General features: G+C 47.7%; 1 protein-coding gene across 8 annotated transcripts in view; it reads left to right on the plus strand.

Annotated features, from left to right (window-relative positions):
* Nucleotides 1–27,501, plus strand: part of GATAD2A (GATA zinc finger domain containing 2A) — an 80,306-nt gene that overhangs the window by 25,649 nt on the left and 27,156 nt on the right. For 4 of the 8 annotated variants that reach the window (XM_079960652.1, XM_079960651.1, XM_079960658.1 and 1 more), the window contains exons 2-4: nucleotides 17,159–17,247; nucleotides 24,075–24,220; nucleotides 26,765–27,042. In XM_079960652.1, the coding sequence (XP_079816778.1) occupies nucleotides 24,188–24,220; nucleotides 26,765–27,042 (311 nt within the window). In that variant the 5' untranslated portion in view covers nucleotides 17,159–17,247; nucleotides 24,075–24,187. Of the gene's footprint in view, nucleotides 1–12,286; nucleotides 12,451–17,158; nucleotides 17,248–24,074; nucleotides 24,221–26,764; nucleotides 27,043–27,501 lie in introns of those variants that run through there. The other 4 variants (XM_079960656.1, XM_079960655.1, XM_079960653.1 and 1 more) reach the window with 3 other exon arrangements.

Genomic DNA, 27,501 nt, shown 5'->3' on the forward strand with positions numbered 1-27,501 from the left:
CGTTGTGAGGACAGAATGCTGGACTAGATGGGATCTCTTCGGCCTGATTCAGAAGCTGGACTCTCTTTATCATTCTTACAAAATGCGTTTTTTAAAAAACGATGCAGAGGAACAAATTGCAGTTTTAAAAATTGCATATATTCCTTTTTCTTTACCTCTGTAGCAACTTTGTGTGCATAGCAGTTTACAAAATGAAATAAGCAAAGAAGGCAAACTGTCCTGTGTTTGCAGTCTTGAGTTCCTCCTTGAGGAGGGAGATGGGGAGGACAAGGCAGGCAGGCAAACGCTGCCGCAGGGGAATAGGAGCAAGTGGCAGGTTCAATATTTAGGGTTCCTTGACGGTGGGACAGCCTTTGGCTACGTCATGCAGGCCTGGCATTTAGCATTGGCGTGGTTCAGCATCAACCATGCACCCACACCCCAGGAAAAGCCCCATTGGCAATGGCTTCCTAAACCTGTTCCTCTTTCTCACCATTGCAATATTATTATTATTGTTGTTATTGTTATTATTATTATTATTCACACTTGCCTGTCGGTTTGCCCCAAAGGGGCTTTGCAACAAGATGAAATACAAAATGGGTAAAAATAAAGGAGAAGCCAATTTTTGAAAAGATAGATGAAAGCAACACATAAGAAGCAAAAATTTCCTAAATACTATATCTTTATTGATGATAATAAGGATTTAAAAAGCAAGGTGTTGATTTGCCACTCATTAGTGGCAGCCAGACTAACAGTAGCACTCTTCTGGGGTAATATATCCAGTCTTACACTTTTGGAGTAAAAGGAAGTTGGAGCATCACACTAGCAATAAAAGCTACTGAGTAAAAATAAAAAGGGCAAGAGGGGCAGATCTGTCTGATCAGCTAGGGTTTATGATGCATGTTAACAGAACGCATAAATCATGCTGCCTCTACCATATGCTGATCTTTGGAACCTACTGAGTATTGACAGACCACAGTGCCTCTAAATGGTCATCATAGTTCTTTGTAGTTCATATGTGCTTTGTGTGCGCGTGCACGCATGCTCTTAATAAAAAACATTCAAAAACGGAAAAAAACCTTGCCCCAGAATGGCTGAAAATGCTTATCTGACCATATAGCAAAGTAAGGAAAACCTCAACCTAGTAAGAACTCAAGAAGAGACCTAGTGGGTCAGCCCAATGGCCCATCTGTCTAGTTCAGCATCCTTTTCTTACAGTGACCACCTAGATGCCTGTTGGAAACACAGGTGCGCAGAGATGGAGCATAGCCTCCCTCATGTCTAGCAGCTACGGATAGCCTTTACCTCCATTAATTTGTCCGATCTCCCTTTTAAAGCCACCCATAAGATGCACACCATTGTAGAGTATTATTGTTATTTAGTATTATTGTTTATCTGTCATGGATGATTTAGTTGATATTCCTGCATTGTAGGGGGTTGGACTGGATGACCCTTGGGGTCCCTTCCAACTCTATGATTCTATCTCAGGTTTCAAAAGCCAGCGGTGAAGATTATACACTAGCATGCTCTCAAAAAGGCCAAGGGGAGTCTTAGTTTGGAGCCTAAAAGCTGACGGTGATGGCACCAGGCAGGCTTCCAGAGGGGAGAGTTCCTCAAAGGCTTTAAACCTTGGTGTCTGGCTGTCTTTGGACTACAATTCCCATCATCCCTGACCACGGGTCCTGCTAGCTAGGGATGATAGGAGGAGTTGCAGTCCAAAACCAGCTGGAGACCCAAGTTTGGGAAACTCCGCTCTAAACAGAAGGCAGTTTTAAAATCCAGCATGAAGCACTGACAGAGCTTAAGAGCTAAAATACAGCTTTCACGCCCTGTTGTCTCATCTGGTGCTGAAAATATAGTAGCCATGACGCCTCTCTTGCAGATTAGTTCCAAGAGCATGGTCCCATTACTGACAAGGCCCTGCCGCTCACCCTCTTCCACTCGACTTCAGGTGGTTGGAGTGCAGAGCCTCTGAGGCTGCTCTTTCTAACCCAACAGGTTCTTCAGGGAGCAGGGAGTTGGTTCAGGAAGCCTCGAACCCCGGAAGCCGCCTTTCTGCTGAGTCAGACCACTGCTCCATCCAGCGCTGTCAAGACCAATTGGCAGCAGCTGTCCAGGGATTTAGGCAGCAGACATTCCCAGCGCCAGCTTGAGCTGCCTGGGGTTGAACCTGGGACTTCCCGCTTGCAAAGCAGGTGCTCTACCACTAAGCTATAGGTGCTAGTCCTCATGGTCCTAGTTTTAAATAGGAACCTAGAACCTAGAAAGCTGCTTTTGACTGAGACAGACCGCTGGTCTATCTAGCTCAGAATAATAATAACAATAATTTTATTATTTATACCCCGCCCATCTGAGGATAGAATTGGGAGAAGGCGGGTCATGCATACCTTGAGCTCCTGTGAGAAAAGGTAGAATACATAGATGTAATCATAATTGTTCAGATACACATGAAAGCTCATAGTTGGTCTCTAAGGTGCTACTGGAAGGAATTTTTTTATTTTGTTTCGACTACGGCAGAGCAACATGTCTAGCTACCTGTAATAATAATAATAACTGATAAATAAGGCATTTCCGAATGTTCTCTGCTTTTTATTTCAATCTTTTTGGTGCTCAAACAGCAATTTTTGGAGGATGGGCATTTCTTAACTATGTCTACTCAGAAGTAGGTCCCATTGACTCTAATGCGGCTTACGCCCAGGTGCGTGGGGTTATGATTGCAGCCTTGGTCCACTCTGCCAGGGAGTCATGTGCTAATGTCATGGTGATGTCACTGCTCTGCGCAGCCAAATGGACTGTGTGATGTCACTGGGAGGAAAACTCAGGGATTCTTTTCAAGGTACCTGCTGAAACTACCTTGAGGGTGCTGTCCTCCCCCCTTTCGGAAGGGGTGTACAAATAATCACAGGAACTATGGCAGACTTACCCCCCCCCTTTTTTTTTCTTTGCCAATGCTGAAAATATTAGCCAACAAACAGCGAGCTTTGATGCACTTCGACATGCCAAGAACTCAATCCTATAGACGTAATCGGATTATCAGAAGAGGCCCGCTGCTGGATCAGGCCCAAAGGGGGCCCATCTAGTCCGGCATCCTGTCTTGACAGTGTCCAGCCATATCCCCGCAAAGGGAAGCCTGTAAGCAGCCTGAGAGCTCCGCAGTTACAGCTCCCAGCAACTGGTATTCAGCTTCCACTGACAGCCGTCTCCTCCCCCATGAGTTCGTCTAATCCTCTTTTTCAAGCTGTCTGCAAGAACATCTGGATTTCCCCGTGGATCATGCTGGGGGGGGGGCATGCAGCCCATGATCCCGTTTTCACAGCAGCAGCCACCCAGATGCCCCCAAAGGGCGATCCACAAGTGAGGTGAGCCATGCTGGCTTTGCGGATCTTGCCCATCCCCATCAAAAGGCAGGAATCTTGAGCTACCTTTGGGCAGCTGAGCATCACAAAATCTGTGGGTGGGGAGAGAGGGGGGAGGGCTTGCATCTCATTTGCTAGCTGACTTTGGTCCCCTCTGTGCCAAAAAATCGAGGCAAATTGGCCAGCCAGCAGGAAACCTTTTTCTGGGCTAATTATGCTTTTTTTTTCTCTCTCTCTCTCCCCTCCCCCACCTGCAATCGCCAACCTCCTCTCTCTTTGTGGCTAAATTAAGAACTTCACTTTCCTGTTAATGACACCTTTCAATGCCTCTCCCTCCAACTCTTCTTTCTTTCTTTCTTTCTTTCTCTCCCCGCTTTTTAAGGACCCTTCCCCCCCAAAATATACAAGAGCTGCAAATGTACCAAGCTAAGGGCCGCAGCAAAACTTTGCAACAAACAAACAAAGCCTGCCTGTCTGCAATGTGTGTGTGTGTATATTTGAACATAATAATAATTATAGCGGGGGGGGGGTGTCTATTGTACCTCTTGAAATGGTGTCCGCCAAGCTAAGGTCCCCAAGGTGGTTGCTTAGCAACCACAGGAGTTCAGGCGACTCCCTCTTGAGAAATTTAGAAAGTCAAAAAAAAAGGGCTGCTATTCCTCCAGAAGGGCCAGGCCACGTGAAGCTGGCTATGCTTCCTGCTACTAGCTCTGTTAATTCTCCTTTGCATTAAAACAATTGCAGAAGTGTCCAGTGTGGATGGAGGGGACCAGCACTTTCCTATCATAAAGGAAAGGGATTTGTTGGAGAAATGGTCAGACAGCAGATCTTGGTTTGCGTTCTGTAGTGCAGGAAATGTTGCTTTTGTTGTTTGATTTTTATTTATTTATTTAAGCGCATTTGTCAGAATTACGATTGTCCCTAGTGATTAGGGCATTTCTTTTCTTCAGTGGGCAAGCTTACAAAAACACAGCCTCCCTCACAAGAAAGATAACTATTCCCTGTATAGGGGAGTTTTAATGTTTTATTATGCTTTTATATTTGTTGGAAGTTGCCCAAAGTGACTGGGGAAGCCAAGTCAGATGGCAGGGTACTATAATTATAATATATAATAATAAAATAATATAATATAATATAATATAATATAATATAATATAATATAATATAATATAATATAATATAATATAATATGATATAATAGTACAGTCCTACCTCTTGTTATGCTTGCTTCAGGTTGAGCGTTTTCAGGTTGCATCCCGTGGCAACCCGGAAGTACCAGAAAGGGTTACTTCTGGGTTTCACCGCATGCGCGGACGTGCAAAATGACATCATGCACAGAAGCGGTGAATTGCGACACGTGCAGATGCGGGTTGCGTTCTGCACATGTTGCGAATGGGCCTCCGGATAATAATAATAATTAAGTTAATATAATTAATATAACAAAACATAGCATAATGTGGCCTGCTTTTCAGCCAAAAAAAGGTTCCTCAAGTGGCTTACGTAAAACCAAGGCTTGCAATCTAAAATAAAAACAAAAACACGGCATGGAAGGCAAAAGGGACAGGGAGGGCAGAGGAAAAAAGCAAACCCGGGCACTGATTCCCACACAGTAGTTTCTTAGAATGGCCGGCTGGCATAGAAGGAGTCCAGGGGCAGGAGGTGCTGAATGGAGCTAGTCTTTCAGCAGCTGCTGATGGAAAGTGTCCCGCTTCTTATCTCCCCCTCGGAGGCAGCCTAATGGGATGCTGCCTCTTGGTGACAGTTGTGGGAAAGGAGCCTTGATGGAGCTGGTCTTTTTAATGTTGGCAGGACTCTCATTTCATCTGGGTCTGTCTCCTGCATGTGCCTGGCTTATATATCATGGAGAAAGTGTTATACTTTGAGGGGAAACTGAATGCAAATGATATACAGGTGGTATCTGACACCAAGCTAAGTTGGCGAAGATGCATAGATCTGCGTCAAACATCTGGTGGAAATGTGAAGAAGTAAAAGACTCGTTTCATCACATATGATAGACGCATAAAGTGGCTAAGCACTTTTGGGAAATGATCTATAATGAGATAAAAAAGATATTTAAGGTAATTCTCCCAGAAAGTCCAGAAGCCTCTTTATAATGGAAACAGATGTCCCCTTCAAAAACCAGGTAAATCTATTTCTTTACGCAGCAACCGCAGCTCGAATACTATATGCACAAAAATGATGGGGAGAAGCGGTGCCTATGAAAGAGGAGTGGCACTTGGAATTGGCTAGTCTGACTTGTAAAATTAGAGATAAGAAAGAGACTGACTTTGAGTAGGTTTTGAAAATATTTGTAGATTATTTAAAAACTCAGTGTAAACGTGTTAAGACACAAATAGGATTTGACTGAGAACAGCAATGGGAAGGACGGTGGAGTTTTGTGGCTTTTTTTGTTTTTTGTAGAAGCGAAGACATGGAGTAACGAATATGCAGCACAAATTTAAATTTTGGGCAAACCATGGAGGGAAGGGAGGGGAAGTCCTAGGTTGACTGACTGATTGCAAAGCCTGAAATGTTGTTGGATTATTGTTGATCTTTTAACAAACTCTGTAAATAGAATGAATAAGACAAATACATGGAGGAGAAGTCTCTCAGGGGCTACTGACCACTGGGGCTAGGGTCTCCCTCCACTGTCCGAGGCGGGCGGCTCTTGTGCCCCAGGCCTCCTTGTGGCCTTCTCATTGGGGTCATCTGGCAAGGATGGGGGGGGGACTGCACTCAATGGCCCCCCTTGGGCCAGATCCAGCTGCAGGGCACTCCATCACTCCATACTGAGCCCCCGCCCAAACACTTATTTCCAGGCATCTGCAAACCCCTCCTCTTAAAAGAAGTGATTATGATCTCATCAGGACGAACCATTTTTCATTTCCAGATGCATTTTTTAAATTTATTTCCTCCTCTGTCTTGCAGCAAGTGAACCAACTTCTTCCTGTGCATGTGTTACACACACACACACACACACACACACACACACACACACACACACACACACACACATACACACACGCCTTTAGTGAAGGGAAGGCAGGCAGGGAAGGATGTCAAACTTTTGGGGTGGTTTTTTTCCTCTGTGTCTGACCTGGTGGTGGGTGAGGATGGCATGGGGGGCGGCTTTTTTGTTTTGCTTTTGGAGGCGATTGCAGCTCCATTCTCACACGCACAGGCCCGCGTACACACACCAGGCCCAAAGAAGTGGGTGTGGCTCTGCTATATTAAGTCCTGGGCTGGTGCCAGCATACTGTTACGGTGACCATTTTAAGGCCTTCTCCTTGTGCAATCCACTGGGGAACCGGGAGCGAAAACTCCTGCTGCCTCTGAAAGCCAAGGATGCTGCGGGAAAGCTCTGGCTGCCATCACGAGGGGCTTGCTGGGATGAGAGCAAGTTGCCTCTGTGTTAGAGCTGGGCGGTACCTGCTTTTCAACATCGCAATATATCACCAGCCAAACATCGCGATCTGCTGATGTATCACAATGTCTGAAATAAGGATGGAGCTGTGTAGATGCATTTGCTGGCTTCACAGTTTCCCCCACATTGTGATTTTTGCATAGTGTGCGCGCGCACACAGACATCATGATTCACGATATATTGCCAGGTCAAGAATTATGAAACCAATATCATGATAGGGACTTCAAACTGGTTTGGGGTGATATATCGATATATCACCCAGCTCTACTCTTTATGCTGAATTGGACCACACCAGTATTGTCCACACTGACTGGCAGCATGGCTCTCCGGGGTTTCAGACAGCAGATACCGTATTTTTCCGTGTGTAAGACTAGGTTTTTTTCCTAAAAAATAATGTTAGAAATTAGGGTGCGTCTTATACAGGGATACATCTCTGTCTCCCAAAATAGGGGGCGACTTATAGACGGAAAAAATATGGTATCTCTCCTACCCCTACCCAGAGGTGCCTTGTGTGTACACCTGTGCCCCTTCCCTAAAAATAAAGCGCAAGATTGCAGTCTTCATGGCACTGAATAAAGAGCCACTGCCAGTCAGTGTGGGCAACATGAGTATAGGGTGGCTTCCTGTGTAAATCAGCTCTATTCGGAACATTGAGGACTGAGGACTTTGTAGCTCGGTGGCAGAGTAATGCTTTGTATTCAGATGGCTCCTGGTTCGATCTCAGCATTTCCAGGAAGAGCTGAGAAAGGCTGTTTCCTGGAACCCTGGAGAGCAGTGTAGCAAACTCATATATATATATATATAAGCTAATTGCCAGATGGCACCTTTAACCTGGGTTGTGGTCACCACAGCAGAATGTCTACTCGCCATTCCCCCCCCCCGTTGTTGTTGTTGTTGTTCAGTTCTGTGCTGCTTTATATTTTAAAGGAAAAACCTCAAAATGGTTTACAACACATTAAAACATCAAATAAAACAATCCAAAATAAAGCAAATTCAGACTTCCAGGGAAATATTTCAGATCCTTCTCTAAGTGACATTTAGCTTTCCCCATATTTATTTATTTATCTACTTAATTTATATAGCTGCCCCATAGCAAAAGTACTCTAGGAATCATAGAATCCTAGAGTTGGAAGAGACCACAAGGGCCATCGAGTCCAACCCCCTGCCAAGCAGGAAACACCATCAGAGCACTCCTGACATATGGTTGTCAAGCCTCTGCTTAAAGACCTCCAAAGAAGGAGACTCCACCACACTCCTTGGCAGCAAATTCCACTGTCAAACAGCTCTTACTGTCAGGAAGTTCTTCCTAATGTTTAGGTGGAATCTTCTTTCTTGTAGTTTGGAACCATTGCTCCGTGTCCGCTTCTCTGGAGCAGCAGAAAACAACCTTTCTCCCTCCTCTATGTGACATCCTTTTATATATTTGAACATGGCTATCATATCACCCCATAACTTCCTCTTCTCCAGGCTAAACATGCCCAGCTCCCTTAGCTGTTCCTCATAAGGCATCGTTTCCAGGCCTTTGACCATTTTGGTTGCCCTCCTCTGGACACGTTCCAGTTTGTCAGTGTCCTTCTTGAACTGTGGTGCCCAGAACTGGACACAGTACTCCAGGTGAGGTCTGAAGCAAGTGTGGTCTAGTGATTTGGGTCAGACTAGGACTAGGAGATCTGGGTTCAAAACCCCAGGCAGTCATGAAGCTCACTGTGTGACCTTAGGCCAGTCACCTCCCTCACAGGGTCATCGTAGGGAGGGTGAATCATGCACCCCTTGGAGAAAAAGGTGGGGAAATAAGGTAATAAATAAGCTCTGCTGGTTACCTGCTTAAGAAAGCTGGAGGACCCAGCTAGGTGGAGATGCCAGTCACAAAATGCACCTGGGGGATGTCGGACACGGCTGGAGAGGTGCTGGTGGTCAGTGTAGAAATTCTGATGGAGCCAGTGGGGCTGACCTGATAAAAGGCAGCTTCTGATGTTCTTATTGTATACTCTGATGGATCATCACCTAACTTTTCAGCATATGGTGGGACACTCCTAGATTTTAAGAGCAGGCTTTCTGTTTCAGTCGCGTGGCAGGGAGGCACAGATCCAGCATCCTGCTTCTCTCTGAAGTTCATCAAATGCTTCCACAAAGCCCATTAAGGAGCGCTGGAGAGCCATGGGCTTCACCTCCAGTGTCTCTCCCAGCTTTTGATGTTCTGGGGTATATTTCCTTGTCACATGAAGATTCTGTTTATTTAGTAGCCTATCTTACAATTTTATAAACAGTTGGTAGCTACTGAATTAGCATTCAATAAGATGAAATGGAAAAAAGAACCCAAACTCTTGAAAATCAACAAGTACAGTTTCTACAATTGCACAATTAATGTTTGCTTCAAGGAAAGGGGGCCTTAAAAGCAAAATTCTTCAGTAGCTGCAGAAAACACTGAGACCCTGTCTTGATTTCAGCTGGTAACTTGATTCCAGAGGCCTGGGGCTGCCATTGTGGCTCATAACACAGAATACCGACCCCACCCCCAACCCCCCGGTTGCACATACAGTACTAGATTTGTCATTTGTGGCCTTGGAAGGGAGAAATTCAACACCACTTTGTAAATCTGGGATTGTGAACCTCAGCCCCTGAGGGGCCAAATACCAACCCCCCAGCCTCTGTGTCTGCCCCTTGAGAAACTTGCCCCAGGCCACACCCCTCCTCAGCCTCCCTCTGCACTCCCCCCCCCCCAAGTGCTTTGGGGTTTTTTTTAGCGTAGAGAAAAGGCGAGAAATAGGTAAGACTGTTGGAAGTTTATGAAATTATGCACAGCATAGGGGAAGTGGATAGAGAGAAGTTTTCCTCTCTCATGGGTATGAATGGAAGCTGAACCTTGGAAGATTCAGGACCATCCTCCTTCACACAGTGCGGAGTTAAACTGTGGAACTCACTGTTGCAGGAGACAGCGATGGGCGCCAGCTTGGGTGGCCTTAAAGAGGATGAGACTGTCATACTGGAGGTGGAAGAAGCAGGCCATCAGTGGTTTCCAGCCACCATGGCTATGGTCAGAGGCAGTAATTGCTTCCAAATTCCACTTGCTTGAAACCATGAACGGCAGTGCTCTTGTGCTCAGGTCCTGCTTGGGGGTTCCCCACAGGCTCATGGTTGGCTACTGTGAGAACCAGTGTTCGAAATTAGCCAGGCGCCAAGCATAATTTTCACCTGGATATCGGCCACCAATTGATGGGGCCTGAGTGCCAGGATGGCGCCTGATGTCTCCACCATCTGGAGGTGCATGCCTGGAGATCCTCGGATCTGGGCTGTTTTCACACACTAATACCGTGTTCTGTATAATTCTATCCATTATATTCTATCTGCGCTATCAGAAAGAATCTCAGGAACCAAAATGCTTTCTTTGTGCAGCCTGAGCAGGAGGCAGTCAGCATAAAGAAAAAGAGGTCGGAATAGGCCAATAGTTATGTGGACCGTCCCTGGATCAAGTTACTTTTCCTCTTTAAGTTCCCAAAGCTCTTAACCAGGCATAGGCAAACTTGGCCCTCCAGATGTTTTGGGACTACAACTCCCATCATCCCTAGCTAACAGGACCAGTGGTCCGGGATGATGGGAGTTGTAGTCCCAAAACATCTGGAGGGCCAGGTCTGCCTATGCCTGCTCAAGGTTCTCCTCTGAACTAGCCAGATGTTTAACTGAGAATCAATTGCAGTCAGTCCGTCCTTTGAAAAATTAGACTTGAGAGCCGTCTTGCCCCAAAATGGCAACTAGACATTCTGTTTTGGTGATTGCGACCTTGGTTTAAGGAGCCATTTAAGAGTCATGGAGGAGGAGGCTTACGCTCTGTCTTCACAGTTGGGAGAGAGTAGGTGCTTCTGAATGCCAGTTACTGGAAAGCACAGTAGGGGAGAGTTGTCTTTGCTTGCTTGTGGGCATCCCATGGGGGCATTTGGCTGGCCACTGTGATGACAAGATGCAGGATTAGGTGGGTCTCCTTTGGGTCTGATCCAGCAGCAGGGAGGGATTGTATGCAAACATCACCTTTAAAGAAACCGAAAGCTTCCCTAGTTGAAATATCCCCATAAACACCTCTCCACCACTCATTGCTCCTACAGAGTTTTGCAAAGCTGTTGCAACAGGCCATTTAATCTTGGGCCTAGCCTTTTAAAACAAACAGAAACATAAGCAAACCACAATTTACCTGTATCTCTCTTTTCCACCCCCACCCCATGTCTCAAAGTGCTTTGTTTGAAACTTATGAGAAATTCCCTCTTGTGACAAGCCACCCTGCTAGATGGACCCTTCCGTCCGCTTAGCAGATCTCTTTGTGATTTATTCTGTGGTGGCTGTTGTGGAGCCTCCATATTGAAGAGCAGTCTTATCTCTTGAGTTCCAGGAGCAAAAATGCCAGGGAAGGCTGTTGCCTTTAGAGCCTGTTTCTGGGTTTCCCTGAGTTGGGCTGGTTGGAGGGTGTGGGGACTTGGTCTGATCCAGCAGAACCTCCATGGTTAGAGGCAGTATATCCAGAGCCACTCAGCATTCTTAGGAATGTTGAAGGGACCACCTCAACTCACAATAGCCCCAGCCAGGGTATGGCCGAGCATATAGGCAGCAAAATAGCACTCCCTGCCATGGATGTCCTAAGAAGGAAGGGCAATGGTCTCAGGTTCAGTCCCTAGCAACTCCACTTAAGGCTGGAAATATCTCCGGTTTGAAACCCTGGATAGCTGCTGCCAGTCAGTGCAGACAGCTCAATTAACCATTGGCCAGCTTAAGACAGCTTCCTGCTTAGGGAGGGTCCGTAGCTCATTGGTAGAGAACCTGCATTCCCTGTCTGAAACCTGAGAGAGCTGCTGCCAGCCAGTGTAAACAGTACTGGTCAGCTTGGGCACCTTCTTTCACTCCCAGTAGAACCAGCACTTTATTCAGAACGATGAGGACATGGAATCCTCCTTTCCTTGTGGCAGAGCGTCTGCTCAGAAGGTCCTGGGTGCAAACCCAGGTGAGGACTAGGAAGGTCCCCCTGTGCTGCCAGTCACTAGGCAATCCCGGGAGCCAGGTGGACTCGACACAAAGCGGCTTCCCAAGTTCGCATTTGGGGTCCTCCGTGCGAAAGCGAAGCCGCTTCTCCTGGGACTCTGATCGCGCTCTGCTCTCCTTAACCCCCAATAAATCCCAAACCGCCGTCATCCTCTGGAGCTGACTTTTGCAAAACAAGCATACAGAAAGACAGCAGCAACAATAACCCCCCCCCCCCCAGTAAGTGACTGGCTGCCTTGTTTGGCAGTGGGGCGGCATCCCCCCCTCCCTGCCGCGCTAATGGCACATGCAGGATCCATTTCCAAGCCCCTTCCTGTGCCACAAGCACACTTTGCTTTTGTGCATGATGGCACCGGGCGCGCGGGGGACTTAATCTTGCTTTGCAATCCTGCCTCTTTGAAGACGGTCCCTTCTCTCCCTCCCTCCCCACTCCAGAGTCCTAAGGTCATTCCTGCAACTGCCCCGGAAGCTTAAAACCAGCTTACAAGAGGGGCACCACCGCCAGCCTCCTGTTATTGGCTCCCTTAAGAGGCGAAGGAGAGCTGCTTCCCGGGAGTCTCATCCCTGACTTACTTTCTTTCTTTCTTTTCCCCCTTCTCCTCCTCTTTTCGGAAACGCCCACGGGAGAAACAGCTTCCAGCTGCTCGGGATGCCAGGCACTTTCCGCGCGTAGGTAACACCCCGCTCCGTGGTCCAGGGTGCTAGGCTCGCTTCTTTCTGCTCATTCCCTTCTGCACCCCAAAGCTGGACCCCTTTTTCTCTTCCCATCTCTTGTTAGCAAATCACACACACCCCTCCCAAAAAAAAGGCAGTTTGGGGGGGGGGGAGGTTGCGTGAGAGAAGTTTGCCGGGAAACAGGAGGAGGGAACCTACAGAAAGCCGGCCAGCTGGTTATTTCTTCTTTGCAAAGCAGAATGAGAGTGGAAGGGAACCAGATTCTGAAACATTGCACCTAATATATGTGTGTGTGTGTGTGTGTATATATATATATATATAAAATCTTACAAACGATACCACTCTGCACCTCGCCTGGCACACCCAAAGGGGCTTCCTGTTTCAACAACAACAGAACCTGTCAAGATCCACAACTTCCATCCTTCCAGAATCCTAAGGGGTACAAGGGTTTTTAAGTGGGGTGTGTGTGTGTTGAAAAACAGTGTTTTCAGTCTCGTGCTACTTTTGGGGGGTGTGTGGTGGGGCAAAGGCGTTCCAACTCTAGTTTTGAAATCCTGTGCAGTTGGGGGTTTGTGTCAGCTGTGCTTGTGATCAAAACTCTGCCCAAGGAGAGGCTCGTTTATGTTGTTGTTCTGGTTTTTTGTTTGTTTTAAATTAGAAGAGCAAGGCTTCATGTGATAATAAAATAATCTGTGGCCCTGTATAAAGGAACCCTTTGCCAGTTACTCAGTTTTTCTCGTCTCCTACAGCTGTTGGGGGAGGGGACTTCTGCCCCATCCCAAGTTTCTGAGGTGGGAGGGAGAGTTGATTTATTCAAGTGGTTTTCCAAGCCTAACCTTGGATCCCCAGAAGCCAGGAATTTGTGTGTTTCCTTGCTTAAAATGTGGGTTTTTTGTGGGGTGGGGTGGATGCTTGAATTCAGAGCCCCTCCAGTATTGGGTTTCTTTAATATATCTGCCCGACCTGTAACTTGCTGGTTTGCAGATGTGCGCTTGAGCATTATTTAAGTGAGCATTTGGGTTATGCGCCATGGATGCTGAAATAACTCAGTCAGTAGAGCATGAGACTCTTAATCTCAGGGTTGTGGGTTCAAGCCCCACATTGGGCAAAGAGATTCTTGCATTGCAGGGGGTTAGACTAGATGACCCTTGGGGTTCCTTCCAAATCTACAATTCTCTGATTCTATTATACTTACCATATGTGCAGCAGAGTAGGACCCTGGGCCCATCTATAGCCCAGAGGTGTGTCCCTCCATATAGGCCAAGGATGGAGGAACATCTGGGGCGCTCTGGATGTTGCTGGGCTCTGCCTCCTACTTATCATTCCCCCGATCAGTGCCCATGCTGGCTGCATATACTGGGAACATAGGAAGCTGCCTTATGCAGAGTCCAGCACTGAGTGGCATGAATTGCTCTCCATTCCTTCAGGCAAAGGTCTCTCCCAACCTTCCCTGGAGAAGTCATGGATTGAACCAGGCAAAGCAGATGCTTGACCACCGAGCTACAGCTTCCTAACAATGATTTGTGCAGAATAGATCCTGATTAGCTTGTGGAACGCACTGCCACAAGAGGTTGCATCCAGCTGAGGCTACCTTTAAAGGTGACTTGAAAACTACAACTAATCCAGAATGCAGCTGCCAGACGGGTGACTGGAAACAGCCATCTGGATCATATAACACCAGTCCTAAAGGATCTACATCGACTCCCAGTATGTTTCTGAGCACAATTCAAAGTGTTGGTGCTTTAAAGCCCTAAACTGCCTTGACCCAGTATACCGGAAGGAGCATCTCCTCCCCCATTGTTCAGCCCAGACACTGATGTCCAGCTCCGAGGGCCCCCTGGAGGTTCCCTCCCTGCGAGAAGTGAGGCTACAGGGAACCAGGCAGAGGGCCTTCTCGGTGGTGGTGCCCTCCCTATGGAACACTCTCTCGTCAGATGTCAAGGAAATAAAACTACAATTCCGGAAGTCCGTTCTTAAATCAAAGCATTTTTAAACCAAGGCGAGCTTTCCCATAGCAGCGGGGGACTCAGTTTACAAATGGAACATACTTGACAGGAAGCGGAACATGTTCTGCTTCCAAGGCAAAGTTCACAAACCAAAACACCCACTTCCGGGTTTGCAGCATTCTTAATCCAAGTTGTTCATAAACTAAGCTGTTCTTAAACCAATGTACTGTACCACTGTATTTGACTTTTTGAAGGCAGCCCTGCATAGGGAAGGTTTTAATGTTTGACATGTTAATATGTTTTTATATGTGTTGGAAGCCTCCCGGAGAGGCTGGTGTATCTAAGGCAGATGCATTCAAATTAATTGGCCTATGTAAGTCATTTTCTCTGATGCTATGGGTCTTCTTTGAGTATTGCTAAGGTTAGATACAAGCCAAGAATCCTGGCCAACAAGTACTGGCAATGGAGGTGCCCTGGTTCGGATTGGCGGGGGGGGGGGGTTCTGCACGGCTCACATAGTGATAGCACACTGGGACAGGGACGGCCATTTCCGTACCAGGGACAGCCTTGCAACCACTTTGTGAGGGGGCCCCCCACTACAGTGTGAAAAAGCAGCGTGGGTGACAGGTGTGGGTGGGCTGCACCTTTTTTATAGATATACTTAAGCCACCAACTTCCTGGCTCAAAGCAGAGCCTCTTGCCTTGGTACATTCTCGCTGGTCGTTTCCTTTCATTTTTGCTTTTCAAGCTGAGTATAATGTCAAGTCCATGTCCAAAGAACTACTCTGTTAGGACTTTAAGGCATTCTTTTCTCTCTCTACCCCTGGGGCCAAGCCATACAATATTCGAAATTAGCCAGGTGCTTTTTGTACCTGGCTGTCGGTCACTCGTGACCAAGTGAAGATGCCTGGGTGCCAGGATGGCGCCTGACGTCTCCACCATCTGGGGATCCGTGGATTGGGACTGTTTTCACACACGAATACTGCATCCTGTAGAATTCTATCCGTTATATTTTATCTGCACAATTGGAATGAATTTCAAGAACCAAAATGTGTTTTCAGTGCCGCCTGAGCAGTAGCAGTGAACATCGTTATAGTGAATTGTTGTCGCTTGTCTTTGCTTCCCCCACTGCCCTGCTCAGAGTTGGGAAGAATATTCCTACGTTATGAACGGTCCGTGTCTCCATTAAGAAAAAGAGGTCGGAATAGGCCAATAGATATGTGGACTGTCGCTGGATAAAAGTGACTTTGCTTTTATACATTCTCAAAGCTCAGTCAGTCCATCCTTTGAAAAATAAAACTGGAGAGCTGTCTTGCCCCAAAATAGCAACTAGACATTCCATTTTGGCAACTGCAGTCTTGGTTTAAGGAGCCATTTGGCTCCTAGCTTATATACCTGAATTTCTAATGCTGAAGCCGTATTAGAAACTGCTTCTGAAAGAAGGCAGTCCCCATAGTAGAACACCTGCTTTGCATGTAGAAGGTCTCAGGTCCTCTGGGGGTGGGGGAAGACCCCTCTCAACCTGAATGCCTCAAGAGCCCACCATCAGTCAGAGTAGACCACAGGGGTGGGGGCCTCAGGTTCAAGGGCCATACACCTCCCTCCAGCCCCCAGCCCTGCTTTGCACCTTTGTTTGCCTGGCTGGACTATGTCCTTGAACTCTGCAGCAGCATGGTGTAGTGATTAGGGTGTTGGGCTAGTACCAGGGTTCAAGTCCCTGCTTGGCCAGGAAATTCACTGGGTGACCTTGCTCCAGTCACTACCTCTCAGCCTAACCTACTTCACAGGATTGTTGTTTGAATTACAAATGCCGGGGGGGGGGGGTATGTACACCAGCTTGAGCTCCCTGCAGGAAAAGGTGGGGTGTAAAGGCAATTAATAATAATGTCTTCATTTGAATAGAGCAGGGTTTCCCAAACTTGGGTCTCCAGCTGTTTTTGGACTACAACTCCCATCATCCCTAGCTAGCAGGACCAGTGGTCAAGGATGATGGGAATTGTAGTCTAAAAACAGCAGGACGCTCAAGTTTGGGAAACCCTGGAATACAGGATAGAGAGGGGGTGGAAACCCTCAGAAGGAAATGTGGCCTTTGGACTGGGAAGCCTGGAACAAACTAAGGTGGGGACCCTCCGGATGGTGTGGGGGTCACAAGTTCCACCATCACCCCTGATCATTGGTCATGCCGCCTAGGGGGGCTGGCGAGAGTCAGTGTCCCAGCAATTCCCACAAGGCCTCAGGCATTTCCAAGGCAGCTTCAGATGAGAAGAGCTCTGCAGCTCACGCTTTTTATTTCAGCAGGGTACTCGTATCTCTGCATCAGAGTGTTCATTGGGCTGCTTTTGTTTTTATTTTGATTGTGTATTCTGTGTTTTTATATTGTGATTTTATGTTGTAGCCACTGGTGGGTATAGGGCGGGATACAAAACAAACAGGGAACATGTTGGGTTCATGCTCCCATCCTCCACCCCTTCTTTTTAAAAAAGCCAGTCGCTATCAGCCACAATGGCTATCTTCTCCCTCCGCTGTCATGGTCAGTAATACTTCTGAATGCCACTGCAGGGAGTTGGTTCCTCTGGTCCTCCTTGTGGGCATCTGGCTGGCCGCTGTGAGGACAGGGTGCTGGACCAGATGGGCCCCTTTGGCCAAATCCAGCAGGGACCAGGTTATGTTTTTAAAGTCTACAAACCTCTTGTCTAAATCTCTGCCTGCCCCACCAGTAACCCAGTACACCTTTTTCTCTTTTGCCTTCTCCCTAGGTTTCTTGTAGTCGGGATCCCCCTCCCCAAAACAACCTTCGGAAGGACTGAGCAGACCTTTCCTGGGAACCCATGAACGGCTGGGACAGGTAGGAGCTTCCTGTCTTGTGTGACTTGGAGGGTTGAGCCCAACAATAGTCAAACTCAGAGCGGATCCACAGAAACTGGAATGTGGAGCTCACTCCTCCCAGGAATGGCCGCCAACTTGGATGGCTTTAAAGCAAGATTGGACAGATTCATGGAGAAGGAGGAGGCGATCAATGGCTGCTAGCCACAGTTAGAGGCCGCAAATGCTTTTCAGGAGACCAGAGGGGCCCATGTGTTCAAATCCGACTTGGGGTTTCCCACAGTGGGCATCTGGTTGAGAAGAGGACGATGGACTAGATGGGCTTGATCCAGCAGGCTATTCTTATTTTCTTACTGATGGACTTGACTGTGTAAGATCCATTAATTTCAGCGGGCCTTCTCTGAGGAGAACTTAGTTGGTGACAATCCTTGAGGATGATGATTTTAAGATGTCACTGTAGCCTGGTGTCTGGAAAAAAGAAAAATGATAAGAATTGGTTCTGGCGACTAAAGCTGGACTCTCCCATTTTGTTTTTTCCAAGGTACCACAGTTGCTGGAGGGCAATCTGCAGGGACCAGCCCTAGCTTCTGTTTCCCCAGAAACATTAAGCTGCCCTGATAAAGAACTTAGGCCCCAAATGGATCAGCCTGCTGGATCAGGCCAATGGCTTATCTAGTCCAGCATCCTGTTCTTGCAGTGGCCAACCAGATGTTCACTGGGAAACCCAAAGCAGGACCCAAGTGCAACAGCAGCAGGGTTCGAAATTAACCAGGCACATTTTGCACCTGGCTATCAGCCACTTGCGACCAAGGGAAGATGCCTGGGTGCCAGGATGTGGCCTGACATCTCCACCATCTGGAGGTGGGTGCCTGGGGATCCTTGGACCTTGACTGTTTTCACACACTAATACCCAACCTCGTAGAATTCTATCCATTATATTTTATCTGCGCAATCGGAATGAATTTCAGGAACCAAAATGCTTTTTCAGTGCAGCCTGAGCAGGAGCAGTGAACAATGTTATAGTGAATTGTTGTAACATGTCTATTCTTCCCCCACTGCCCTGCTCAGAGTTGGGAAGAATATTCCCACGTCATGAATGGTCTGAGTAGTAACCATTAAGAAAAAAAGGTTGGAATAGGCTGGCATATATGGGAACTGGATAAAGTGACCTTTCTTCTTTTAAGTTCTCAAAGCTTCTTAACCTGGCTCAAGGTTGTCATCTGAACTAGCCAGATGTTTAACTGAGAATCAGTCACAGTCAGTCCATCATTTGGAAAATAAGAATTTAGAGCCGACTTACCTCAGAATGGCAACTAGACATTTCGTTTTGGCGACTGTGACCTTGGTCTATGGCAGGGGTCAGCAAACTTTTTCAGCAGGGGGCCGGTCCACCGTCCCTCAGACCTTGTGGGGGCCAGACTATATTCTTTTTTTGGGGGGGATGAACAAATTCCTATGCCCTGCAAATAACCCAGAGATGCATTTTAAATAAAAGCACACATTCTACTCATGTAAAAACACGCTGATTCCCAGACCGTCCGTGGACCGGATTTAGAAGGCGATTGGGCCAGATCCGGCCCCAGGCCTTAGTTTGCCTAACCTGGTCTACGGAGCCATTTGGCTCCTAGCTTATATATCTGAGTTTCTAACACTGAACAGCAGCAACTCTCCCCACTTGCAACTCCCAGCAACAGTAGAGGGAGAACATAAGTGACTGTGGCTGGTATCTGCTGATAAGTCTTGTCCTGTGCAGATTTGTCTAACCCACCCCACCCCCCATTTGCCTTGCAAGGGGTTGGAATAGATTACCTTTGGTGCCTTCCAATTCCACAGTTCTGTGATTCTGTTATTACAACCAGGCAAAAGGACTACCATGACGAGGGGCATTGCCTGGGAGAGAAGGGGTGTGGTCTGGAAAAAGAGAGAGTCCTCAAGGGCTGGACAGTGGGTCGCATTTGCCCCCCAAGCCCCCCCCCCCCCATCTCTGCTGTAGAGGCAGTAGCTGTGCATCACAAGCATAGGAGCTCACTCCTAGGGGCTGAGATCCCTTCGAGTCCCCACAATAAAATATTTGAGGGGCTAAGGCCCCCCAAAGTTGATGGGCATTGCCATTCAAATGGTGTGTGTGCACCGCCTCTTGTGATTGATTGGGGGGGCACGGTTAGGAACAGGCAGTAACTCCTCTGATATAGCCAGGAAAACCTTGGAGACTGTTTAAGGGGCAGCCTTTGGTTAGGAGCACAACCAGTTCTTGCAATTCTCTGCCGTGGGAAACAGCGAAGGAGGCAAATTGGTGGCAGAGAGGAATTCAAACAGCCCCTGAGTTTTGGAGTTTAAGATCAGTTGCCAGGGAGGGCTGGTGGTGCTCATCTCCTATTTGCAGGGTTCCCCCGTGGCATCTCTGGCTGGGCGCTGAGGGAATCTGGACGCTGCTTGATGCGACAGACCTATATTCCTGCGTTGGAAAATCTGTGTGTGAGAGAGCAAGAGGCAGGAATAGGAAGTCCACCCTGTATCGTTTGAGGTGTGCTCAGCCTCGTTTCCTATGCATTCCCTCCCTCTCTTTCTCCCTCTGGCAAACAAGGCCACTTGAGTCCGGCTGTTGCAGTGAAATTGCCATGATCCTTAAGTGACCCAGATAGGGCTGGACCCGTAAAATGCAGGTGGCTGGTCCTTGGGGGGGTGTGTGTGTGTGTAGGGTGTGTAGGGAAGCCTCTCTGCTTGCTCCCAGATGCTCTCTTCTCCTCCTGACTTTGAGCAAGGAGGACCTAACCCCATAGCATAGCTGTCAACTTTTCCCTTTTCTTGCGAGGAATCCTATTTGGAATAAGTGAATTAAAAAAAGGGAAACGTTGGCAGCTATGCCCCATAGGTATGTAAGGGGGCAAGTCCTTTCCTACCAGCTGCCGAAAGTCAACAGGTGGAAACTTGAGGTGAAACTCAAGTTCCTTGGCATGGTAGTAATGGCTAACGTTACACTTGTTGGACTTGACACCTGCAATGGGACTTCCCTGTAAGAAAAAGCAGCATCAAACACTACCTCCTTCTCCCCGTATCCACTGCCTGGCTTCTGCGTTGTGGTCATATATGAGTGCGACCAAGATGAGGACCCAGCTGCAGACCCTTTTTTTTAGTAGTTGAAGTTCCTGGTCAAGAGCACCGTTTTCTTCCTTATGCGTAAAGGAGAGGGATTTGTATGCGCATGTAATGCATATTCCATCCACAAAGGGCAGGAGCTCCATGGCCCTCCAGGCGCTGGTGTACTACAACTCCCATTGCCACACACACATGTACATGCACGCGCGCACACACACTATCAAACAATGTGGGGGGAGCTACTGAGATCTGAGAAACCAGCAACAGCTGGAGGGACACAGAAGTTTCCCTGACCCTGAGATTGGGAGGCACTGTGTCCCCTTTGCCCCCCCCACATCCCCCCCCCCAGTATTAAACATACTGCCTACCAACATGTTTCAGAATCTTTCCACACTGCCCTGTGGCTTTTAAATTAAATAACTTCTAATTAGCTTTAATCCTGAATAACCAAACAAAATGTTTTAAAAAAACCCAAAACTTATGCACCCCCAACTTTTATTTATTTTGCAGGCATGGTAGGGTTCCTTAAAGCACCCACTGTCCTTTCTTTCCCCCATTTCTCTACACTCCCCCCCTCGAAAAAAGGTGGGGTTGGGGGTTTTTTTTGTATTTTGGTTGTGTCCTCATGCTGCTTTCAACTCAGCCTGGCTCCTGTGACTGACAAGCGATGGGGATGTGTGGCACAGGAAGGGTTAAGGTCTGCCATTTTGTTATGTAACACCCTTAATGGACATATCAGTGAATGGCATGAAGATGGCAGGGCTTAACCCTTTGTGTGCTGCAGCTCAAAGCTCGACTCTGTAGAGTCCCCCCCCTTTGTTTTGTTTTTAAAGCTTTGACTCCAAATACACACACCTTTTTAAAAGAATCCCAAAATGCAACTTGATTTCTCTCTCTTCAGACATAGCATATATATATATATATATATATATATGCGCATACATATCAGGTTAATGAAATAGAACTTGCCTTTTAAAATAAGTGTCAGTCTTTATTCAACTTGAGTCCTACTGTAAGTAGGTTGGTTGAAATCAATGGACCTAGTTAGGCTGCAATCCTTAAACCTTATTTACCTGGGAGTAAGCCCCAGCAAATTTAATGGGTCTTACTTCAGAGTAGACCTGACTAGACTTCACTGTCCTGCCCAACATTATTTTCAAAGAGCTACTCTGAGTAGAACTGAAGACAGCTACATTCCGGAATATGAGCTGTAATATCTGATATTTTTCTTTTTCCAAATAATTCTAGGAATGTAGGGAAAATGCGCTGGGGTTTTTTGTGTTTTTGTTTTTTTAAGAGACCTGCTTCATAAAGGAGAGAAACTTTTATTTTCTGCTTTTCTTTAAGGCTAAAACATATATAACATCATCATCATCATCATTATTATTATTATTATTATTATTTATTACAAGCAAGAAGACTACTCTGTTTACTTGGGGAGAGGAGGGACCTTCCTTTTTTAAAAAAACACACATATTTTAGTATGTCCACAGGTACAATTTCATGCTTTAGCTGAGATTCCTGCCTTGCAGGGGGTTGGACTAGATGACCCTTGGGTCCCTTCCAGCTCTACGATTCTGATTCAACAGAACAAATAAGGAAAGGGTGGGTTTATAAAGGATCCAGGGAGGAAGAGTGTAATAAAAAAGGTCCAGGCGGAAGAAACTTTTGTTTCACTTGATGCTGAAAAGCTTGTAAATGAAAGTTGGAGCAAGCTATTTGCACTGAGCGCTTGCCACATAAAAAGAGCCCTGCAGCCGCAGGATCAGGCCATTCAGCCCAGCGTCCTCTCCTGAGCGTGGCCAGGCAAATGCCCCCATGAGAAGCCCACAAGCACAACTGGAATCCAGACCGCAGAGTTTCCCAAACTTAGGTCTCCGGCTGTTTATTGGTGGGGGTTTTTTGTTTTTGTTTTACTACAATTACCATCATCCCTGGCCACTGGTCTTGCTAGCTAAGGATGATGGGAGTTGTAGTCCAGAAACAGCTGGAGAATTAAGTTTGGGAAGCCCTGATCTAGAGGCATTTACCACCTCCGACCGTGCTGGCAGAACAGCAGCCATCCTGCCTGGTAGCCATGGAATCGCCCTGTTCTCTTCGCCTTCCTTACACACCGATGTTTTTCCTTGGTTGTCTAGTGGGGATTCTTTTTCGCCTCTCCAGCATTCTGCTCTCTCTGGAGACCCATTTCCTTAAGATGTAGGCTTTGATTTGCGTTAGTGCTGGAGGCAACAGCCCTGGTTCTTGTCCAGAGAGGCTGCCGTTCTGCATGCTAAGTTGAGTGGCTTTCTGTTTTTCAATGGCTTGTTTGGTTTATCCTCCCTGCACCCCTACTTTCCTCCAGAAGGAGCTCAAAGAGGTCTGTGCATGTGGCCCTCCCTTGCAAGGTTGTTGTTGCTGCTGCTGTTCAGATGACATTGATATTTTTTCCGAAAGCAAGCTTGTTTCTATACATGGACTCTCACATACCCCTCTGCATGCATCCAGGCAAGCGAGAGGCGCGATCGGGATTCCCGGGCAATTCTCAGTTGGTTGAGAGACTGTGACTCTCAGGGTCGTGGGTTCGAAACCCACATTAGGCAAAAGCTTCCCGCGTTTGAGGGGTTGGACTAGATGACCCTTGTGGTCCCTTCCAACTATGACTCCAACCAGACAAAAACACTCAAGGGGAAGAGTGCCTTGCCCCCACCCCACACAGGCTTCAACATCCCTGTCCCTGCTGTAGACAATGGCCCTGCAAGGTAGGCCTAGCCACAAAGCCAGTTGCGCCTGTCATAATCCTAACCCACCATTTCCTCTCGAAGGAGCCCAGGGCAGCAGAGAGATGGGCAATCCAGAAATAAAGCTGAAACATTTTTAAAGCAATTGCAATTAAAAACATCTCAGAGCTGTTACAGCATTCTTCTATCCAGTGGTCTTCGGGCTGCCCGCAACAGTCTTTCTTCGGCCACCACCAAATGCTTGGGTAAACGAGGAACATGTTCAAATAATAAGCATGCCTCCACTGTAGAATCATAGAATATTCATAGAGTTGGAAGAGACCACAAGGGCCATCGAGTCCAACCCCCTGCCAAGCAGGAAACACCATCAGAGCACTCCTGACATATGGTTGTCAAGCCTCTGCTTAAAGACCTCCGAAGAAGGAGACTCCACCACACTCCTTGGCAGCAAATTCCACTGTCCAACAGCTCTTACTGTCAGGAAGTTCTTCCTAATGTTTAGGTGGAATCTTCTTTCTTGTAGTTTGGAACCATTGCTCCGTGTCCGCTTCTCTGGAGCAGCAGAAAACAACCTTTCTCCCTCCTCTATGTGACATCCTTTTATATATTTGAACATGGCTATCATATCCCCCCTTAACCTCCTCTTCTCCAGGCTAAACATGCCCAGCTCCCTTAGCCGTTCCTCATAAGGTATCGTTTCCAGGCCTTTGACCATTTTGGATCAAGAAAGATTTCTTTTTTTCCGGACAGCAGGTAGAACTCGCTCTGGAGGCTGTAGTGGCAGCTATGTATGGAAATGTCTGTATATACCCGATTTCTTTTTCTCTGAGCTGGCTGAGCTGCTGGGTATCGTTGCTGCTGCTTGCGTATTTCTGTTTGGGGGCCTCTGGTTGGCCACTGTGAGGGCAGGATGTCGGGCTCAATGGGACTCCCCTCTGGTCTAGCCAGCTGCAGGGCTCTCCTTACCTTCATAAACTGAAATATACCCTTTGCTTTTTCTTTTCTTTCCTTTCCCTTATAACCTTCCCTGCAGTGGCGAAAGAAAGCGGTATTACTCTCCCGCAAGCTCCTTTTCCCTTCGCCTCTCTTCCGAGCAGGAGGTGAATTTATGTCAATATGTGATAGGATTCTGTCACCAGGCACCCCATGCTGGAAAAGACGCTGCCTGAATTATACCAGGTTTGTCTCCATTTCTTTAAAGGAAGGTGGTTGGGGGTATTAAAAAAAATGTTTCTGGGGCTGCAAACAAACAAACCCCAACTTCCTGTCTTCCAGGTGATAGAAGGGCCTGTCCCCCATTATTGTGACAGACAGGAAAAGGGGTGGCAGGTGTTAGGCAAGTGGCGAGTCAATAATTGCAAAGAGGCAACTAGGCTGAAACTGACAAAGGTTGCGAGGTTTTCTTCTTCCTTTAGTTTGCAGGCTGAACTAACCACTAAATCATAGAATTGCAGAGTTGGAAGGCTCCTTGGCCATTGAAAGGAGTCTCTGCCCAGGAGTTTTGTGGCTTCCCTACCCCTAGGAAGGAACATTTCAAGCGTAGCTGTAGGTCCAGTTCTCCTTCCTCCTAAAGTCCTGCTGGGATCCGGTTGTGCAAGGTTTTTACACACACACACAAACACAACTTTATTCATACCACATTTTGTGCTTCTGTTTTGCATCTTTGTGCTGTCCACCGCCCCGACAGGGCGTTGTACCAGTTTAACAAACAAACAAACAACACACCTGCAGCTCTCTTCGGGTGCTAAATTCTGCAGACAAATTGTGAGCTTTGGGAATGGAGAGCACTTGCAAACCCCACCCCCCCCACCCCGGATGTTGGGCTCTGACTGCCATCACTCCCAACCATTGGCTATGCTGCCTGCAGGGAGGGGGGAGTCCCTACACCATCTGCGGAGGGGGGTGGCGAAGCCCCTTGATATGAGGAGCCAGTTCCTAGGGGCCGAGGTCCCTTGGGCCCCAATAAAATATTTGGGGGGCCACCCCTCTCCAAAGTTGATGGGCATTGCCATTCAAACAGTGTGCATTCACCGAAGCATGTGATTGATTCTGTGGGGCGGGGCTTACCTGCCCCCCCCTCAATATTTTATTCAGGTTGGCACCCCTGGCAGCCGGTGCCAGTGGGCTGGGCGCCAGTGAATCCTGGCTCTCTCCCAAATTGACAAAGCAGCTTCCTAGACCTCGTGGTTTGCTAAATGCGCTGCTGCTTCGGCTCTGTGAAGTCTGGAAGGGTTTTCCGTTGCAGGGACAGACCACCTGCGGCAAATGCATTTATTTTCCTGCCTCCACCTTGTTTTTTTACGGAGGGGGAAGTTTCTTCCTCCTGTGCAATGCATCCTGGGAAGCCTTTCCTCCTCTCCCCCCCACCTTCCTGGTTTGGAGAAAAGTTGCTTTTTCTTTGCCAACTCCCCGCTGGGTGATTCTCCTGGGGGCTGGGCTCATGGTGTTCATTGCACACCCCCTAGTCCTTGACTTTGCACCCCCTTTTTAATATATCTGTCTTTTACGGGCACCCCATCCCACCCTGCTTCTCCAAAATGGCTTTCTCAAGCCCGGCCGGCTGACCACCACCTGCGCTGCCCCTTTAAGAGCACGCCGTGGGGTGGTCTCCCCTACCCCCTTCCCATTTATTCCCTCTGTCTTCTGTCTTCTGGAATGCCCATCTGCAGCCCCCCAGCCCCACCCCACCCACAAGCAGATGCAGGGACGGTGGTGGCCGCAGCCGCTCTCTCTGCTCGCTCTCTCTGCTGCGAGGGGTTAACAACACATAGCCTTGTTGTCTGGAACCAGTTCAGACCGGTTTTCTGGAAAGTGCTTTGTCTCTCCCACTGAATCCTGGGAAAGGGTCATGTGTGGACCCAGTGATGTCATGGGATCACAAACTGACTCAGCTCTTTGCTCCCTGCCCTTCCCCACCCCCGCAACGCCAACCCCCAAATCAGAAGAGGTTTGGGGTGTGTGTGTGTGTGTGTGTGTGTGTGTGTGTCTTGCAGGTACAGTTGGAGAGGGAACACATGCCCCCCCCCAGGATGGGGGCAAAATGCAACCCTCCACCCCACCACCACTTTTAAAAAAACTTTTTTTAAACAGCCCCCCCCAATCTCTCCCAACTACTTCCACGAGTTCTGAGCACTTCCTGTGCAAAACCGGTGGGGAGGGAGGGGTGCAGAGAATGGCTCCCCAAGACATTCTCTCTGGTGGCTTTTAGGGCCGGTGGCGGAATAAAGCCTGTAATCTCTTTAGCAGTAAAAGGCATGTTCTCTGTACCTTACAAAAATAAAATGCAGGGCCTTTTCCAAACCCCAGGATGTGCCAGGAGGGACTTGGAAACTTTCAGTCATGAGAAGCAGGTGTTCAGGATAAGGGGCAGGTTTTTAAAGGGGAGGGGGAGGCAAGCAAAATTAAGCAGGTTTTTTTAAAAAAATTGTGGGTAGGGAGTCTCCATATCTTCTTGCAGTGAACTTGCCCCTGATTTCCAAAAACCCATTTTGACTTCACATTTTTCCATTTCCCCATGAATTGCGTTGTGAGTTCTGCTTGAAACAGAGCTGAGCACCCACTTTTGCACTCCCTAAGCAGCTAGTGCAAACTGCTGCTTTTTTATTACTATTATAAAAAACAACAACACGTTGTGATACTCTGATCTGTGTTGCCTGGATGAATTTACCTTCTTCCTCTTCCCTCCCCTTTTCCTTTCCTTGTGTCACTTCCCCACTCCATCAGAGTACCATAATGACAGAAGAAGCTTGCCGGACGCGAAGTCAGAAGCGAGCCCTCGAGCGGGAGATCAGCCAGAACGACGTGGACTGCAAGAAGATGAAGATGGACAGGGGTCTCCTGGGGGCCCCCGAGGCCAACGCGGAAGGGGGAGACCTCAAGGTGAAGAGTGAACCCACATCTGGGAGAGTCCAGGGACTGTTAAAAGGAGGGGAGATGAAAGCCACAATCAAAGTGGAGGTGCAGACGGGAGACGAGCCGGTGGACATGAGCACCTCGAAAAGGTAGGTGGCCTGTAGATGTCAAGGAGAGTAAGAACTACACAGCTTGTGGAAGACATCTGAAGGCAGCCCTGTATCAGGGCATTTTTAATATTTGACGTTTTATTGTGTTTTTATATGTGCTGGAAGCGACCCAGAGTATATGGATAGTATATTATTATTATTATTATTATTATTATTATTATTATTATACCACCCTTGGGTGTCCCAACAGCACCTGGGAGGATGCATGTTTTCCCCATCCCTAATCCAAGAAGAGCCATTCCCCTTTCTCAGAAAAGAATTCCTCTTCAGAAGAGAGGCATTCCTCCCAGGGCCACTGGTTTCCCTGTCTCCTTTCCCTGTCTCCTTTCTCAGGGCGAATTGCTCTTCTGAAGAGAGGCATTCTCCAGGTATAGCTGGGAGAGACTCCTGCCTGAAGCCCTCGAGATCCACCGCCAGTCAGAGTGGGCAGTTCTGAGC

This window comes from Podarcis cretensis (genome assembly GCF_951804945.1).
Source record: "Podarcis cretensis genome assembly, chromosome: 18".
Taxonomy (NCBI): Eukaryota; Metazoa; Chordata; class Lepidosauria; order Squamata; family Lacertidae; genus Podarcis; species Podarcis cretensis.